This window comes from Hippoglossus stenolepis, chromosome 10, assembly GCF_022539355.2.
Source record: "Hippoglossus stenolepis isolate QCI-W04-F060 chromosome 10, HSTE1.2, whole genome shotgun sequence".
NCBI lineage: Eukaryota > Metazoa > Chordata > Actinopteri > Pleuronectiformes > Pleuronectidae > Hippoglossus > Hippoglossus stenolepis.
The window spans coordinates 19358777-19377523 of record NC_061492.1 but is presented as its reverse complement, the minus strand read 5'-3'; the positions used below and the strand labels follow the sequence as shown (position 1 = coordinate 19377523).

Below are 18747 nucleotides of genomic sequence, written 5' to 3'. Positions count from 1 at the left end.
AGTTTATGTGAAGGAGGTGGGACTCGTGTTCCAGGTCTGCACGGGCAGCTTAACCTGGGGCGAACAAGGCGTGTGGGTTGACCGGTCTGCATAAGAAATACTGTGGTTTGCTGCCGGTGTGTTTTAAAGAGACAAATCCTCTTTAAATGCTACAAAGAGCAAGCTTGGTTAAATCAGGTGGAGGTTTGTTCTTCTGTTTACTTGCATCTCAGACAGGGTGGTGCTTATGACTTCCTGCTTTTTCACCCACAAAAGCAGTAGTTCTCAAATCGTAAGGCTTGTCACTCTTTTCTTCCTTCATATCTGTGTAATGTGAATATTTTTTAGGGGGCGCTGAAAATATGTTTTGAATAAATTCTGAAAATGAAGATGGAATTTCGTTGAGCAGAAATATCTTTCTTCTGCTTTTTCCTCAGATTTACAGAATTCCATGTGGAGGCAATATCCACTATTTAAGTAAAAGTGCAAGTACAACACTGTAACAGTCAGTTGAGTACAAAGGTATCCATCCATCACCTTTACTGCTTATCCTTTTGAGAGCAGCTGTCATTGGTCGAAAGGTTGGGGGAAACCTGGATAGATGGTCAGGCGGTTTTCAACATACAGAGACAAACAACCATTCCCACTTTTGGTCAGTTTCTAACATAAGCCTAAGTACAGAGGTATTGTCAGCAAAATGTACTATAAAGTAGTAAAAGTACTTATTATGCTGAAAATGTATCTAATAATGTTTTGCATCATTAGATTGCTAATCATAAGTCAAGTAGCATTTTAATGTTGTAGCAGGTCAAGGTGAAACTAGATTTTAAATTTCTGTGTATAACTCATCAACTCAAAGGGGGGGTGCATGTGAAAAGCTGGATATCGTGGAGAGGGTTGAGATTTCTCTCCCAGAAGGTATTCAGTGTGTTGCACATGGTTGTTCACAGGGAAAGGGACTGAAATAGTTACATAAGAAGTGGAAAAAATGAAGTGAGAGAGACAAATTTAAACCCCGCATACATTCACCTCCACACTTGATCAATCATGATTAAAGTCGGCGTGGACGTCTTTTCAACACTTTGCTTCAAAAGCTACAGAAATAGTTGGAAGCAGCTTTAAAATAGAGTCTCCGAAGCTGCTCTACCATCCAAGAGTCAGACTTCTGAGGAGCTACACGTTTATGTTCAATGATGAACTTTTCTCTAATCTCAGAAATAATGGAGAGCTTTGGATCATTGGAGCCTTGAAGAGTTATTTAAAGAAAACCACCTGAGAAGGAAACTCACTCGATAACTGATAAGACATCTGAAACCTGCCGATACACAAGCTCGACCAATCAAGAGTCAGTCCCAGCTGTCAATCGTGATGTTTCACCGCAATTTTTAAAGCATCAAATAACTAATTAAAACCAAATGTACTGGGGAAATGAACACTCTACAACAGTGTGATAAGAACTACCTAAGATGACAGAAGCCATAACAATTATAGTGAGGCAGGAGATTAAAGTAGCATACAATATATATACTTAGTATAGTACAAGTACCTCAAAGTTGTGCTCAAGCAAAAAACTTGAGTAACTTATGTATAATATTCATGCATCACCAATGTGACAAAGTTGATTTTCTCGGCGCCTCATTTTTCAGCGTGTTTTACATTTCAATCACATTTTCTGATCAGATCTTCATTTCTCATTTGTTACTCTGAATTATACTTTTGAACCATTTTTCTCCAAACGAAAACGAAAAAAAAACTCAACCAGGGGACGAATGCATCCCGCGTCTGACGAGCCTGCATCAATCCTCGCTTCATTTTACATTTTCAGTCCGATCACCCAAGAGAAAATATCCATCAATTGATTCAGACTGAGACTCTGATGCTTTGCAATCAATTCTCTCATCTGTTGCCTGCAGTGAAATGGCTGCAACAGTGGCAATGTGCAGCATGGGACCCTTTGTTCCTGTCATATCCCGTATGTCTGGCAATTCATCTTTCTCTTGATACCATCATCTCATCTCATAATTCATTATTTGGCTCCACCGCAGTTGTACAGTATCTCTTACGTGATTGCAATATATAGAAGTCAGAGAAATCCTGAGTGGGATTTGTCTAAAAACAGACAGATGAGCAGCCTGAAGGACCATCCCAGCTCCGGGAGTCAAAAGTAGACATATTCCTCATTCCGCTCACAAACTCACAACACGGTCGGAGAGATTAAATTTCATTCTAAATTAATGAGTTTGCACACAGGAAGGTAATTAATCATTTGTTGGGTCTTTTCTTTGGCTCTCAGCACGTTTTGGCCCCGCTCGCAGACCCCTGCTCAAAAAACATCTTGACATTTTTGTAATTACACCTTTTCTCTGCGGCGCAAAGCAACTGAGCAGCTGTTGACAAACTGAGGGGTCACATTGCCACAGCACCAATATAATAAGACTGCGTGTTAGCACATTTAATCAAGGCGGTTAGTGACCACTCAGGACGTTTCTGTTTTTCAGGCTGTAGATTTACTTTCTCGAAGAGATTCAAGCAGCATCACACAGTCACATGACCACAGCTTGTGTTCCCATGGTGCACTGTGATGAGGATGATGGAGATCAGTATTTTATGCGATTCATTACATATACTGTCCGTTGTAAACCTTCCTTTTCGGAATGTTCTCTTCTTGTTCTGTGTTAATGCTCCAGAGCTTCAGAATTAGATCTTGTCATTAGTGAGTCCTCCTCAAACAGTTCTACAAAATACTGTCACCTTTGTTGTTTGCGTGCTGGACGTTGTGTGCAGAGCTTTTTATAAACAGTCTATTGTGCAGAGTGAAGTTGGAAAACGTTGTGTACATCCTACCTGGTTTATCTGCAGTGAAGATTTTATGGTCAGTGTTTTTCATCAAATTAAACCTAATTTGAGGTTGCCCTCTGTATGTTTTTTTAATCTTTCGGAGGTCCTTGGCTGAGAAAACAATTGAGAGCTTCTGCCATAGACTGTAAAGTTCAGAACATTGTTTGTTACCATTGGTCACAGTTCGATTTCTGAGATAACTTTGGATTTAAAAAGGGTTAAGCCAGTCCTTTGTTTCCTGAGGGCCACAGCTTTGGACGCCACATCTGGCAAAGATTCCGTTTTGCGCAGTCAACACAGACTGGAAGTGACAAGGTCAATGTTGATGCCGTTTTTCGGCTGCACACTGGAGTTTTTCCAACAGAATATCAGAGCAGAAAATAATTCAGGACTCCCATTAGAAGCAGGCGACACAGCTTACAGTTATTAGCATGGACGAGGGGAGCCTCTCTCGCTACGAGTCTGGAATACTGATAATGTTTTCCAGCTGCTCCAGCTCCCACCTGGGTCCCACGGCACTGCAGAGACACATTTTTCAAGTCGTGCCACAAAAAATAAATAAAAACGCGCATCAACTTTCGTTGCAGCTAATTGAAAATCAATACATATGACCCCATCAGCACTTCCCATAGGAAGAACATTACCTGCCCAGTTGTGAAAAGAAAAGAGGGGGAAAAAAGTCACACAGGTATTCAGACAGAGCCGCTCATTCAGAATGCAAACGTATGCATGCCGTAATTAATTTGCCATTAAGGCTGGATTGATGTCGCCGTCATGATGCAGACAATCAAACCATAATTGCCTCTGGTGTTGCATTCACAGCTCTGCCTCATTACCGAAACAGATGCTAATTTTGCGGAGCCGCTTCAGGTTGACAGGTGTGTGTGTAGGTGTGTGTATGTGTGGCTTACTCTGCTGTGTCGAGCTGCGTGTAAAGTGAACTGCAGAGTGGAAACAAGGGGATGAAAATACATGAGGAAAACAAAATATTCTTTTGTATTTTGTCTTTGGTGGAGCGTCTTGTATCGTAATGAATGGCGCAGACAGTAATTGGTATGTTAGGAGAAAGTGAGTTAATAGCTTGGGAAAACAAACCATTCTGCTGAATTATTAAGATGTTTAACTAAATGATTTACTTCTAGACCTCTTGTTTTTCGTGTTCTATAATTTATTAGGTTAACTGAAAGATTGTTTTTTTCATCTCTTGAGGGTTTTTTTAAACAATTAAGTCAAATTTTAATTTGACGATAAACCGCATTGATATATTTAGTGCCAACATATTAAGCTTTTTGAGAGGAACTACAAGAAAAACTACAAACTACCCCCCCCCACTCCCATTAGTTCAGTTCTTTCATGACATGAACGTCTCAGTCAGTTTATCCAGAGGCCATGATCTCAGCAGCTGGAGCAGTTTAGTAACATGTCCACTGTCTCCTCCAACACTTCACATCTTCTTCGCCCGTTTCTTGGGCCTCTGGTTGAAGACGGGTGAAGAGCCCATCAAGGAGTCAGGTGAATGCGAGGCATAGCTGGCTTCTGAGGTCGCACCACCAGGCGAGGGCGCCATGGTTCCTCCCGATTCGCTCATGGTGGACATGGGGCCTCCCTCCTCGAACACATCCCCACCCAGGACACCGTGGTGATGGTGGTGGCCTGAAGTGTGGCCGTCCTCGCCATCCTGCGGCTCCATTTTAACCTGCGGCCACAGGGGGGAGTTGTTGGCCCCGCCCCCACCTTATAAGATAAGCAAAAGATAGCAAAGGTGATTTTCTACTACAAAATTGATTCCTCTTTAGTAAACGGGTGATCTAAATGTATATGCTTGGGGATGTTTAAAGATGCCCCTGCAGTATTGTCTGGTTTTTGAAATTCCAACTTTATTCTGACGTTTTTAGGGCTGGAGCAAGAAAGTAAATACAGAAAGAAGGTGCCTCAGTGAGACCTCTGTTCATTCTCTGACTGGCTTCTACAGTTTGCATGCTCAGCCACATCCCAGCGTGTAAAGCTCATCTGGCTACAGGAGACATTTAGCCCAAACTTGCAGACAACACCTGGTATTCGGGTCAGATCAGGATCAGATCAAAATCCCAACATAAAGAAATAGCTCCATGAGTTCATTTGAGACCGAGACAACTCAAAGGGTTTTGGTGCAAATTGTTTTGCTCCAGAGACGGGTTACTGTGTTCAGACTCAAATGAATTGCACCAAAGTGGGAAATGAACCAACCCAATTTTTCTGTACTAAGATGTGGAGGTGTGAAAACACCGTCACTCAAAGTGATCCACTTAGAAAATTGATTTTTAATTGTAAACATAAAAAAAAACAAAAAAACATCCTTATGTCGGTAATATGTGTTGATAGAAAGTCAAAACTTCCAGGTTGTAAGAGGCCTCCTTCAAAGATGTGCTGTATTGACAGATTCTGGTAAACAAACATACATTAGATTGCAAGACTGTGAAAAAGATCTATCAAATGTCTTAACATGTTCTAAATTAATGGTTTGCCAGTGTGTGAAGTATTAATACGATTATTTTTTTTAATAAGAATTTTTAATGACACATCATCACTCTGTGTGGCTTAGCTGGCAAGCAAGTTGGCCACTGCTGCAGCAGCAACATAGCTGAGCAATAATTTACAGTGCAAAAATAAAACACCTGAATTTAGTGGTTTCTATAGCAGTAGAGAAACCAGCAGTAATCCACAAATTGTTTTAATACCTCTGTCAAGGAGGAAATAATATAACTGTAACTATAAGCATTGTCCCTGTCACTTTGTTTGTCGGTTAAATTACGCAACATGCACAGAAGTAACTAAGAAACACTATTTTTTGCTGCAGAACCAGACGAATGAGCGGATCCAGGAATAATTTCTCACATACTTTGTGAGATGGGGCTATTTTTGGACATTTTCACAGCAGGGGATAATTAATGGATCTGGATGAAAAAAATGTGATACACATAGTGGGCGGATATCTATGAGTCTGTGTAATTTGGTGCCGCTTGATTGAATTTAAGGAGACTGTTGGTCCTTGGCAGAGGAATGCGCTCAACCGAGTCCCATTCTAGTTATATTTAATGTGTTTTTAAAGTAGTTTGATCATACTGGCTGTTTTCAGAAACAGTATTATGGTGCAGTGATACAGTCACTGTGGTAGAAAGAACTTTGTCAAACTCAGTTTAACGGTCAGCAGATGATGGACTGACTGTATCTGTTAACAGGATTTACAACATGTCTTAATAGTAAACAAATACAGACAAATTTAATTAAAGTGACTTGCGATATAATTTCATCTTTGTCAGAAGAGTGACCTGATAAACTGTGTTAACAAGCTTATTGAAAACACTTTCTGAGGAGAAATCTTATTAGGAAGTGTCCTAGTTAGGCATCAAGGAGGTAGGAGGCCATTCACTAACTAAAATACAACCGTAATGCAACCAGCAGCAGCTGTTACTGCTCCATGTGGTCACAGCCAAGTGCCAACACTGACTGTGGACTCTGGAGAAAATGTATTCATGAATGCAGGATATTAATATAAATGCAGCTCTCACCCGACGTGTGAGGAGAATGGTCGGCATCCAGACCTGAAGCCAGCCTTTCACCGTGGGCCCCGAGGACCCCGATGGGCAGAGCCTGGTCTCCAGAGGCCAGGTCGGCTTCGGGCTCCTCACTGACTGGGAAGGAGATGTCACTCATGGGCTCCTCCTTAATCCTCAGTGGCTTGGAATCCTCCAGAGCTTTCTCTGGGTTCACAAGCCGCTCGTATTCCTCTGACAGATCCTTACTGACCTGAGAGAGGAAAAAACATTTGTTAGTCCTGTTTTTCTGGTGTAAGACGATGTGAGAACCTGGATGATTTAGTCTTCGATAATGATCATATTTTCTAAAGAACAACTAAACATGTTTCTTTAGTCTAAATAATAAAAGTAAAGCTCATTTTGCCATCATCAGTTCCTTCACTTTCTCCTCTTCACAGTTCCAGTCACTGAGGACAGTCACTGTCTGTCAGCTATCTCACAAATTGCCATACGCGCTACTACTCTGTCAGACAAAGTGCTTTATGCTCTTTGAGAAGGTGCAACGAGTTATGTAGAATCAATAGTACTTTTCAAGAGACAAACTGACTATTTTCAATACTGATTAATTGATTGATTAATACATTTTGCAGATTGCTTTAATGACTGTTCAGTATATATCATTTCAAAATACAGAGACGGATAACAAGCAAATCCTCATATTGGAGCAGTTTGAACTAGAGAATGTTTTTGACTGATGAACTTCATGAAATATTGATGACAACCATGTCGAGTGCCACAAACAATCAAGGAATGGGTCATATGGATACAATTCTTTATCATTAATATTATTTTATGTCATATCTATATTTACTGGTAGTAATAATAATAGAATACTAACATTCCTGAAAATCTAATTTGAAACAACTTATATTAATATAAAGTATAAAGTTAAATGCAACTCACTCATTGATAACGCAACATCTACAACAACTCAGTACAAACAGATATATTAAAAGGGATAGAAAAACAGTGTAAAAGTACAGAAAAATCTTGTATGGTTGACAAATTTATATCTATATACAATATCAAAAAACACAATCCTATGAACAGTACTGACCCATCTCCAACCTCACCTGAAGCATGTAGCTGTGATAATCTTTGATCCTCACTTGCCAGAAGCGCTGCAGGGCCAGCACGCTGCCGATGCCCACCTCATGGAACACTTGCTCCACCACGTCTGGGAAGGGACTCGCCCCAAGCCGCGCTTCCCGGTCCACCGCCACCCGCAGCAGGCGGGTGAGGCGCAGGTAATGCTCATGGACCAGGTCGGTCAGCGTCTCCAGCACGCTCTCCTGAGCCGACTCAAAGCCAGCGTGTGCCAGCACAGTGGCCACTGATTGGTAGAGGAGCTGCCTGCAGGAGGGCCAGCTCAGCTCTGTGACAGGTTCGCCTTTACCCCTTAAGATTAGAAGACGCAAAGGAGATGGAGAGGGATAAATTTGTCAAATGTCAATTCTTAAATAAATTACAATATCTAAACTTCAATAAGATGCCTCAATAGGGTATTTAATCCAATCTTATCTATGTAGCAAAGCTAGATTAACTTACTTATAAAAGTCACTTTCAGGGTCACTGTGGCGAAGCTGGAAGGGTTGCCGTGGTGCTTTGCTGTCAACAGGCAGCAGATCATCTGGCATGATAGGTGGGGTGGGAGGACGTGGCGGAAGGTTGGTATCAGCTTCCTCCATCCTGCTGCCGCCTTCATTAGACGCTGAGCTCTGACCTTGACCCTGGGCCGCTGTCAATAGGCCACGGAGTCTGCGGGCATGCTGACACAACTGCACTGTGTGGATGGTGAGGCTGCAGGGCTCTGAGGGGATGTCCAGCATCGTGGTGGGCCGCGGACGCTGGGCCGAGGGCTGGTGCAGGGGGGGGTCCTGCATCTCCACGGAGCGGAACTCGCGCTGGAGCAGGTCAAAGGAGCTGCGGCTGGGAGGTGCGCCCGCAGGTCCGGGGATCTCCCCCCAGTAACGCATCATGATGAGAGATCGAAGACACTGTATTCAAACTAGCATCAAGTCTGGAACTGTGAAGAGGGAGAGGGAGGAAAAGTAAATACAACTGAAACTGAGGATGAGGAGGGTACATACAAAGATGGCGAGTGACTGGGGCAGCACAAACAACATCGGATATCAAACAACATGCAGTATTTTCATTGTAGCATTGATTCTGATCTTTTGATTAAGTCTTTTTCAAAATTGTTTACATAGTTAAGTTTCAATAGGGCTGGGCCATAAAATAACGATTATCGCAATATGATGTTCATCAATAGCAATAAAACAAAAGGTAAAGGTTCAATATATATTGATTTTAATGCTTATGCGTCTTATTATACAACACATAATTGATCCGCCTCAGATTAGTGAAATGTTTGCTGTTTGTAATTTTAGAGATTAAAACCACAACCTTCACTCAGGAGCAAACATTAGTCTTTAAACTTAAAAAAGTGTCTGAAGTTTAGGTTCACCATGAATGTGTGTTTTTCAAACAGCGGGACAACACTAAATGTCAAAAATCTGAAGGGAGTTTTGTAGCGGATGCGCTTCACAACAGAAAACGTATTAACTCTGACTCGTAATGGACCAACAACAACAAACCAGTTATCCAACAACAAGTACCACACATCCATGTTTAGCCTGTTAACCTGTCAAACCCTGAAGTTAAGACCACTGATGTAACTCACATCACACAGAGGATGAGACCTCAGCTGCAGCGCTTGTTTCCTTCACGGATGTTGCACAGGAAATAAAGATCCTTGTTGTCCTTGTTGGAAAAAGCTCGAGTAAAAACCTGAATGGGAATTTTGGTTCCTTAACTACCCGTTCATTTTGACTTAGATGTAATTAAACGAATTATATCAATGTGACACTTAGTTTTATTTTAAATCATTTTCTTAATATATTCTCTCCGGGATTTTTTTTCTTTATTAACGGGTTTTCTGACTTTTGTGGAGGCACAGAGGAGACGGACATTTCTTACAGTCGCACCAAAAAAAACATGGCCGCCCCCCCGCCGTTAGACGTGAGAGTGGAGACTACAGATGAAGAAATGAGCTCCACGGAGGAAACAGAGTCCACATCAGAAAATGGAGAGAAACCTGAAAAAGACTCGACTAAAACTGAACCGGACGCCGAGGAGCAATTTAAGAAACCCGCTCTTTTTGCGGCTCCTTCTCTCGCGAGCAAACGCGGTCACGTCGCGGCTTCGTCCAAACAAACAGCTACAGAAACGAAACCTGTGGAAGAAAATAATGGAGTTGAAGTCGCAGAAATAACAAGCAACGCGTCACCGAGTCCTGCTATTGAAAAAGAAACTGCGGGGAAGCGTAAAGAGGAGGATGAAAATGGCGGAGAAGACAAGAGCGTCTCCACTGTCAGAAACAAACCTGAATCCAAACCCAGGGTGCTTCCCGTCAAAGGGCCCCTACCTGGAAAGTTCCCCCCTCTGTTGTACACGGAGCCCCCGTGGGGAGGCAGCGCCGCGGACATGCCGTATGCCCTCGAGATCCTCAAGAACGGCACCATCGTGGACAAGGTGCCCCTGGCCCACAGCAGCTTCTTCGTGGTGGGACGCCTCCCGGTGTGCGACGTGTCTCTGGAGCACCCGTCCATCTCCAGGTACCACGCCGTGATCCAGTTCCGCGCTCAGGCCGGGGAGGGGGGCGGTGTCGGGGAGGAGAGGGGCTTCTACGTCCACGACCTGGGCAGCACGCACGGCACCGTGGTGAACAAGAAGAAGATCCCGCCGAACACCTACATCAGGCTCCGGGTGGGACACGTGCTGAAGTTCGGTGGGAGCACGAGACTGTTCATCCTGCAGGTGAGTCACAAACCCGCGTCAGCCATTATACACCTGCTCTGGAAATACTGAGGTACATGACCATGGGTGACACACACAGCTGTCACTGAAGTGGAGGTTTAAAGGTTCCGTGTGTAGGATTTAGTGACATCCAGTGGTGAAGTAGCATGTTACAGCTCAATACCCCTCACCTCACCCTCCCATTCCAAACATGAAAGAGAACCTGTGGTAGCCTTCAGTCGTCATACAAACTCAAAAGCTTAGTTTGTCCAGTTTGGGCTACTGTAAAAAAAAACATGGCGGCCTCCGTAGAGAGGACCTGCTCCTGATGTAAATATAAAGTTTTGATATAAAGGGCCCATTCTAGGGTAAAGAAAATGACACTTTGTACAATTTGGATGGTTACACACTAGTGAAAACATCACTAGGATTATTGTATATTAAATTTCTGCCAATAGATCCTCTCACCTAAGTCTTGCACACTAGCCCTTTAAGTAATGAGGGCGTTTAAAGCCTTTCACAATCAACTATTAAATATTATTCACAGATTTAGTTTTGTGACTAATTTGGCTTTATAGATTTTTCCTCTGATCATGATCTGACTCTTCTTTACCGTGGACACTTAAAATACCTAAACTGAGTTTGTCTCATCATGGCCTTTGGGTTTCTGTTCCTAATAATATAATCAGTATTTTCTGATCACATGTCTATTGTTTTTAATTACACCTTATTTAGTCCTTTATTAGTCCTAGCTACATACATTTTCTCACTGCAAATCAGTTTTTCCTTCAATGTTTTTATACATTTAGTCTGTGTCTGAAACGTAAGTGACAACCTCTGCTGCTGAGCAACCCTTCATCCCTGGTATATAGAACTTAGTCTCTCAGGTAATCGGTAAACATTCTCACAGAAAAATAAAACTTTGTCCAACACTAAAATGCTGTCCTTGAAATCCTAGGGTCTCTCACAGTCTTATAACATCCACAGACATTTGTGAGAAGCTGTGAGTCGACTGCTCAGGGCTCCTGGTTTCCTTGTCTAGGTTTAGACTCATGGTCAAGTAAAGAAAAGACTCATGTGCCCTCCTTTATTATAAATTACACCTTTTAATACAATTGCTTTAATTCCTAACATATTATTATTAAATCTAGCTTTGCCTCTGGCACTGTCCAGCTGTCCAAAGAAATAAGTAATAAATCATAAATATCAACTTGACTGACTACATCGTATAATCCCACGTTTAGAAAATTAGTATAAGCCCAATTCAAAATTGAGTTATTTGTGAGGTTGTGTCAAGCAGAAAGTTGACAAATAATGTAAATCAGATAAGACATATAAACTTAAAATAATAGATTATTTGATTTATAAGTCATTTGACAGATAATTGTTCATGCAAGCCATTTATTAAGCAAAAGTGCCAAGTATTCACTGTTTCCAGCTTTTTGGAAAATTCATTCTAGGGTGACACATATGATTAATTATTTAGAACTGAAAAATAAACTTCCCCATAGTTGATGAAGATGTTGTCTTATACAGTTATCTTTAAGTCTTCATCTTCGCTCTGCTTCTTCAGGGTCCAGAGTTTGATGAGGAAGAGGAGTCTGAACTAACAGTGACAGAGCTGAGGGAGCATGCGCGCAAACAGAAAGAAGAGCTAGAGAAGAGGATGATGGGGGACGGTTCGGATGATGAGGACGACGACGACGACAATGATGAGAAGGCGAAAGAAGGGGAAGGCGATAGCATCAAGTCCCAGAGCAAACCATCAAAGGAAGATTCCGGGTGTTCGTGGGGAATTGGTGAGATTTCCTGCCGGTCCCAGGATTACATCACAGTGTGTTCCGTGTCTGCTGCGTGGTCATCTTTAGTGAGCTGGTGCTAAAGTTTTTCTCAGGGCGAGTAACTGAAGACGCCAGTTAATCCTTCACTTCTCTTCTTTCCTTTCACTCCATCTGTCTCTGCAAATCCACCCTGCAGATGAGGAGGTTGTTCCAGAGGAAGACGAGGATGAGGAAAACCCCTTCTCAACTGAATTCCAAGAAGACCAGGAGGCTGCATACCTGAAAGATCCCAAGAAAGCTTTGCAGGGCTTTTATGACAGGGAAGGTGAGAAGAAATCTAGTTTCATGAGAAGCAGAAGAAAAGTGTTTGTGTTTCTTTGTTTCTTAGCTTCTTTTATCGACATTGTGCGTCTCAGGGGAGGAGCTGGAGTTTGAGTATGAAGACAAAAGTCATGGCTCCTGGCTGTGCAGAATAAAGTAAGAGACTTGTGACATTTCTTTGACATCAAAAAGCACATAAAGAATGGGGATGTGGTGTAGAGAGTTGCAGAGTTTTTGTTGACTTTTCCTTTCTTGCCAGGCTGCCTGTGGATGACGCCAAGGGCCGACAGCTGGTTGCTGAGGTGACCCACACGGGGAAAAAGAAAGATGCAGCCATCCAGTGCTGCCTGGAGGCGTGTCGCATGCTGGAGGCCAGAGGGCTGCTGCGGCAGGAAGCAGGTGGGAGCTCAGCTCACACTGGGAATGTTTGAAAGGGGGATCGTGAACCACCATCTGGAGAGGTTCTGGATTTTCTTGTTGTTGTGAGGATAAGTTTTTCCTGTTTTATTTCTTATTTCCAGTGTCCCGCAAACGCAAGAAGAAGAACTGGGAAGATGAGGACTACTATGACAGCGATGATGACACCTTCCTGGATCGAACTGGCACTGTGGAGAGGAAGAGGCAAGAGCGAATGAAAAAGGCCGGAAAGATTGAGGAGCGGGCTGAGACATATGAATCATTGGTAAACATCTGCCAACATTTCATATATACTTTTGAGCCTTTTATTCGATAAAAACAATGATGGAGAGACAAGAAACAGCGTCAAACAGTAGTGGAATTATACTCAGTAAAACTTCTGGTCAGCTGGGAGTGAAACTGGGGTCCTGCTGCTCAGGGCATATGCAACCATGTGGTATGTGCCCTGACTGTTCAGCTATTGGGTTGTCCATCTGCCTGACACTGTGATTCAGATCCATGACATGAACCAGACACCAAACCTAGTCTACTCTTTTAATTCTTTATAAAATATATTTACTACCACACAAGAACAAAACACATCAGAACACATCAGCAGATAAAGTTTTGCTGCTTGCACAACTGTCAATCATTCCTCCACCTTTACAATAACAAACTGAATAAATCAAACACCAGGTGTCTGTGTCTTTGTCAGAATATTTTTATTTATTAATAATTTATTTAATCAGGAAGGTCCCATTGAGATACAAGATCTCTTCTGCCAGCGAGCCCTGGTCAAGATGAGCAGGAAATGAAATAGTATCATATATGTATACGACAAGTAGGGATGTATAACACAAAAAACACCCTAAAACACAACAAACGGAAGGAGATATCGAGATTTTTGTCAAAACTTTGTATTGTAGCTACAAACTACATAAAAACTGCGGTAACTTAAAATGAGTAATGACGGTGCTCTGTGTTAGGTTGGGGGAGTTGTACTGAAAGTGATGGAACCAGGTTTTAGAACCAACAACTGTTATAAGCTGCACCTGTTATATAATGTAATAATGTTCAGTATACTGTATGTTTGATTGTAATGTAGGTGGTCAAACTGTCGGAGGTGGAGAAGGATCTGGAAGACACTCAGAAAAAGCTCAATGCTGGTAGAGGAGGTGAGTCACAATCAGTGTCTTTTCAGTCTTCTGTAGGGGCTGTCGTCATGTGCAACAGTCCCTACTGATGTATGTTCTCCTCGCATGATTGTGCGTTTCTTCCGTCCTCTTAGACTCTTCTGGCTCTTCCACGGGCGACACGCTAGATGCCTTTATGACCGCAGTGAGAACTGAGACAGCGATGGACGCCGTGGAGCGCAGGAAGCTTCACGTTCACGTAGCAGACTTGCGCAAAGATGCCCAGCGACTCCGCAGACTGGTCGAACTCTCGCGGCCGGCACAGATGCCATCGCTGCTGCCGAGGTTAGACACAGAACCACAGTCATCTATCTGTCTGCTGGGTTTTTCAGGTTCACACCACAAATCTGTGAATTGCAAATGTATTTTAGCGATTTTGGATATTGATAAACTCCTGATATACTATAGCAGATTTTATCTATGGGTTTAAAAAAAAAGGAAAAAAGTATGAGAACACTGACGAGGAATGGTGATGTGTGTTGGTGTGGTAGTGGCAGCTCAGAGTTGGAGAAGCCCAAGAAGACCTTACCCCTGTTTGGAGCCATGAAAGGAGGAAGTAAATACAAACTGAAGACTGGCACCATCGGGGTAAGTGTTAGGTTTCTAACTAACTTAAATCCTTCCATTTCCCTATGTGAAACTTCCATTTCCCTATGTGTTAGTCTTTCCTCTTCCTCTCTGATATGGATGTTTGTGTTCCGTCTCTAGAAGTTGCCTCCTAAGCGACCAAACTTACCTGTGGAGCTCTTCAACATGAAGGAACTTGCACCCACTGGAGAAGAGGAGGAAGAGGAAGAAGTGGAGGGAGCAGAGAAAAATGAGGACAATGATGATGAACAGTGTACAAGTATCTCAGAGTCTAATGACGAATCTGAGGAGTCCAGTCCATCCATGTCTCGTGAGAGCTCTTCTTCAAGGCAGCAAAGAGAGAAACCAGCTCAGTCCAATGAGCTGAAAGGTAAGAAGCTGTCTCATAATGCCACTGGGTGGCAGCAGATCTGTTATACATACAAACAGCACAGTGTTAAATTTGTATTCTATCATACACATACAGATTGTTGATTTTAAAAACAAGCTGTGGTTTGTTTACATAAGAAAAGTTTATCAATATTTTTGCATTCCTGGTCATATCTTATCTCATCCTAATGACCCACATCTGCAACATCAAAGTCACCACAGGATTTGTTTGTACATTTAAAGAACAGTGCATATCTCCAAATCTCCTTTTTATAATTTAAAATGTTAATTTCTATGATTTCCTATCAGAGCAAAGCCACAAACAGAAGGGAGGAGGGGGCGCTGCTGAAGCAGTGGAGCAGAGCAGCAAGTCCCCACCGGAATCCAGTCCAAGTGGGTGACGTGTTTTTATTGATTCAATGTTAGAGTAGCTCTCATGTATTGATCGGTTATTCAGATTGTGTAGGTGTACTAAAATATAAAATAATCCTATACTCAAATTTTGACTTTAGTCAAAACATGACTTTTAGCATGTTTTTCTGTATAAAATCTTGATTTTTAAGTGTAACTAGTAACTAAACGTGTCAATTATAAAGGAATATTAAATATAACCGTTCATGTTAAGTACAAATATCAAAAAAATTACTTCAGATATTGTTAAGTTAAAGTGACTGTTGTATGTCGGTGGTGTTTCTTTACTGTTCTGTACTGATGTGTCCAGAGTCCAGAGCAGAAGGTGACAGAGACCCAGCTACTGACCCTGGTGCCAGGAAGAAGAAGAAAGGGAAGGGCCCCAGCCGAGTGAGTCCTCACACACAAATACCAACATCCACATTTAACAAACAATAAAGTTTTACATGAACTGAATCTCTTCATGGTTTGTCTCCACAGCCTCCAGTGCAGCTCTCAGGAGAGTATCCTGACGATGACCCTGATTATTCAGTGTGGATGCCTCCTGCAGGTAAACAGTCTGATCCTGACTGATGTGCTGACCCACTGATGCTGTTCTTAGGAAACAAGTGCAACTGTTACCTCCATAAGTCAGTAGAAGTTATTTCTACAAATCTTAAGAGTGAACTGTAAAACCTGGAAATGATCTAGAATCTAAATTTGTATCCGATCTATGCAGAATGAAAGCAGCTACTCAGGAGCTAGTATTGTTCTCATTCTCAAGATACAGCTTTCTACAACGTCTGCACAAGCACTTGTTGACACTGATAAACTGGGACCTCTGAGTTCAGGAATGCAGGGGAGTATTTTTGAGGATATTGCGAGAGGAAGTAAACAGTTTGTCATGGTTCATTTGTGCAGCAGAAATTGCTGTAACTTTTTGATTGTTCACTGAGGAATGCATTGGATCAAAGTGACCCCATGATAAGATAAGCTTGTATAAAACGCACTTTGAAAAGTCTGGACTCAGGGTCACGACTAATTGTGCTCATGTCATGTCAGTGGCCTGATTAATTTGAATATGAGCCACGTAACAAGTCAACAGTTCGAGATCCGTGTGGGACATTTCATGGGATTATACGTTCTTTCATTTTGGTCTTTTAAAGGGTTCTTTTATGCCTCTGCGCTGGCATTAATATCTCAAGTGATATCTCAAGAATGCCTTCAGAAAAATTCCTAAAATTTGGTACAAATATTCACTTGGACTCAAGAATGAACGGATTAGATGTTGGTGGTCAAAGGTCAAGGTCACAGTGACCTCGCTAAGCACATTTTTTGCCTTGTAAGGGTGATGTCTCTGCAGTGCCGTGAAGGAGTCCTTTCACATTTGGCACAAACATTCACTTGGTCACAGTGAAATGATATGAATCTAGAAGAAAAGAGTATGTAGAAATATATGGTGGAGGCATACAGCTGCACTGCTGTAATTCTAGTTTCAACATATATTATATATAATGTGTGTGTGTGTGTACTTATCTACATATCTTTATGAGGACCATTTTAAGAATACCCCTTACGGTGTGAAATCTTTTTGTGGCTCCTCACTTTTTAGAAGGGCTGTTTGGGGGTTAAGATTAGATTATTGTTAGGATTAGGTGGTACATTTTTAGGTAAGGGGCGAGGGAATGCATTTTGTGTCTTCAGTGTCTTCACAAAGTACAAGAGAGTGTGTGTGTGTGTGTGTGTGTGTGTGTGTGTGTGTGTGTGTGTGTGTGTGTGTGTGTGTGTGTGTGTGTGTGTGTGTGTGTGTGTGTGTGTGTGTGTGTGTGTGTGTGTGTGTGTGTGTGAGCCTGACCTGTATGGATTTATTAAATCAGATTCAGATGCTGATTTTGGGGAGTAAAAAATGTCTGTTCTGATATATTGGATTTGCAGTAATTTCTAACGATGTCGATGTTTGATGTCTTCATCAAACTATAAACTTCATTATTATTAACGTTTATTTATACTTGAAATGCATTGAGGGATGCCCTCATTTACAATGAAGTCGAGAGGATACAATGAGTACATATAGTGAATAAATTAACACAAAAAAAAAACAAATATATATATATAGAACTTTGATTAATAAAATGAAACTTGTTTCCTTCATAAATGCACATCTTTTCTGCATTGTTTACTTAAAAAAAAATCTTATCAGCATTTGTTTTCCAATATGTCTGAAAAGCTCATATTGGCCAATTTCAGTGATTCGGTCAGACTCTAGTGTGCGGATCCTTTCCATGCTCAAACTTTCTTTTCTTCACTCACAGATCAGACTGGAGACGGACGCACTCACCTCAACGACAAGTACGGCTACTGAGAGAGAGCTCTTCAGCGTCCACTCCAGCAGCTCTCATACTGTAGATAATACCTGCAGCACAAAGCACACGAAGCCCCTGGCTCACCTTTAGAGAGAAGCCTGAAAGAAAGTAGGAGTTGCAGAGAAAATTCTGCTGAACCTTTTATTCATCTCTTGAGGATATTTGCATTCGCAGACTGTGATGAACAGAAATCCCACCATTCCACTTCAAACTGAACTGGGAAGCTTGGGGAACTGCCCCCTCCTGCTCCCCCCTCATTGGTGTAGGCACTGGGCAGTCGGCCTCTTGGCACTTTCCACCATGACAACGATAGATTTGGGTGGCACCTGAATATTTAAAAACATTTGAATTCTGTGTAATCAAGCAGAAAATGTAAAGTTACATAGCAGCATCAACTGATCTGAGTTCAGCCTCCTGCTCTTTGGCTGCTCCTCCTTGCAGTTACATCCACCTGACATCCAAACTGGGTCCCTCCTCTATTTGGCTTCAGTCGATCGCTGGCATAACCTTTTTTTTTTCTAAAGGAGTGTGTGTAGCAGGGAGAGAGAGAGAGAGAGAGAGAGAGAGGGAGAGCATTGAAGCAGCTTTTCTGACCATCTGGACACTTGGATGGCTTACAGGATGAAACGCAAGCTGATAATGACTCAAGCTAAGTGGAGTGTGTGTGTCTGCGTTTACACACACACTCACACTCATCGCCCAACCTTCTCAAAGTTCTCTTTTTAACACGATTGTCTTCAGGAGCGAGTCAGCCATCGCTGTGTTTGCCTCGAGCAGGATTCCTCTCTGTGAAATCCCACTCGTTGCTGTGCTCTTGGTTTCCTGCCATACTCTCCACCCTCTTTCCTGTTCTTCTCCTCTTCTCAAGTGTTTTTTGTTATATAAATGTAAAATAAAAAAGTGTCTGTACATAACCTGTGAGTTGCTTCCCCTTGTTTTTTATGGTCTTGGCATTCACTGCCATAAATGTTTCCCTCGCTGGTCTTTCTTCACACTCACACTTGTTTTGACGTCAGACTTTCTCTCTTTGGAGCTCTCTCTCTCGCTCTCTTTCACACAGTCTTTCTCAGAATATGATCTGGCACAAAGAGGCTTGTGGTCTTTGCTGTGACCTACTAATCACAGATGGAGTCCTCTCTGCCTCGAACACACGAAG

The 18747-nt window shown here is 42.2% G+C and overlaps 2 protein-coding genes across 2 annotated transcripts; one reads left to right on the top strand and one right to left on the bottom strand.

Moving 5' to 3' along the window:
- Positions 1-3964: 3964 nt before the first annotated feature.
- On the bottom strand, positions 3965-9228 carry supt7l (SPT7 like, STAGA complex subunit gamma). Its single transcript, XM_035167246.2, has 5 exons — positions 9076-9228; positions 7941-8418; positions 7466-7790; positions 6366-6603; positions 3965-4551 (listed from the first exon to the last, which is right to left on the bottom strand). The coding sequence occupies exons 2-5, from the start codon at positions 8369-8371 to the stop codon at positions 4262-4264; spliced, it is 1284 nt and encodes a 427-aa protein (XP_035023137.1). The 5' UTR covers positions 8372-8418; positions 9076-9228; the 3' UTR covers positions 3965-4261.
- A 128-nt stretch (positions 9229-9356) lies between these two features.
- Positions 9357-18505, top strand: LOC118115976 (solute carrier family 4 member 1 adaptor protein). Its single transcript, XM_035167245.2, has 14 exons — positions 9357-10211; positions 11764-11989; positions 12168-12296; positions 12388-12448; positions 12552-12691; positions 12814-12974; positions 13794-13863; positions 13977-14166; positions 14373-14469; positions 14590-14839; positions 15148-15231; positions 15560-15639; positions 15730-15799; positions 17541-18505. The coding sequence occupies exons 1-14, from the start codon at positions 9390-9392 to the stop codon at positions 17588-17590; spliced, it is 2430 nt and encodes an 809-aa protein (XP_035023136.1). The 5' UTR covers positions 9357-9389; the 3' UTR covers positions 17591-18505.
- Positions 18506-18747: the final 242 nt, after the last annotated feature.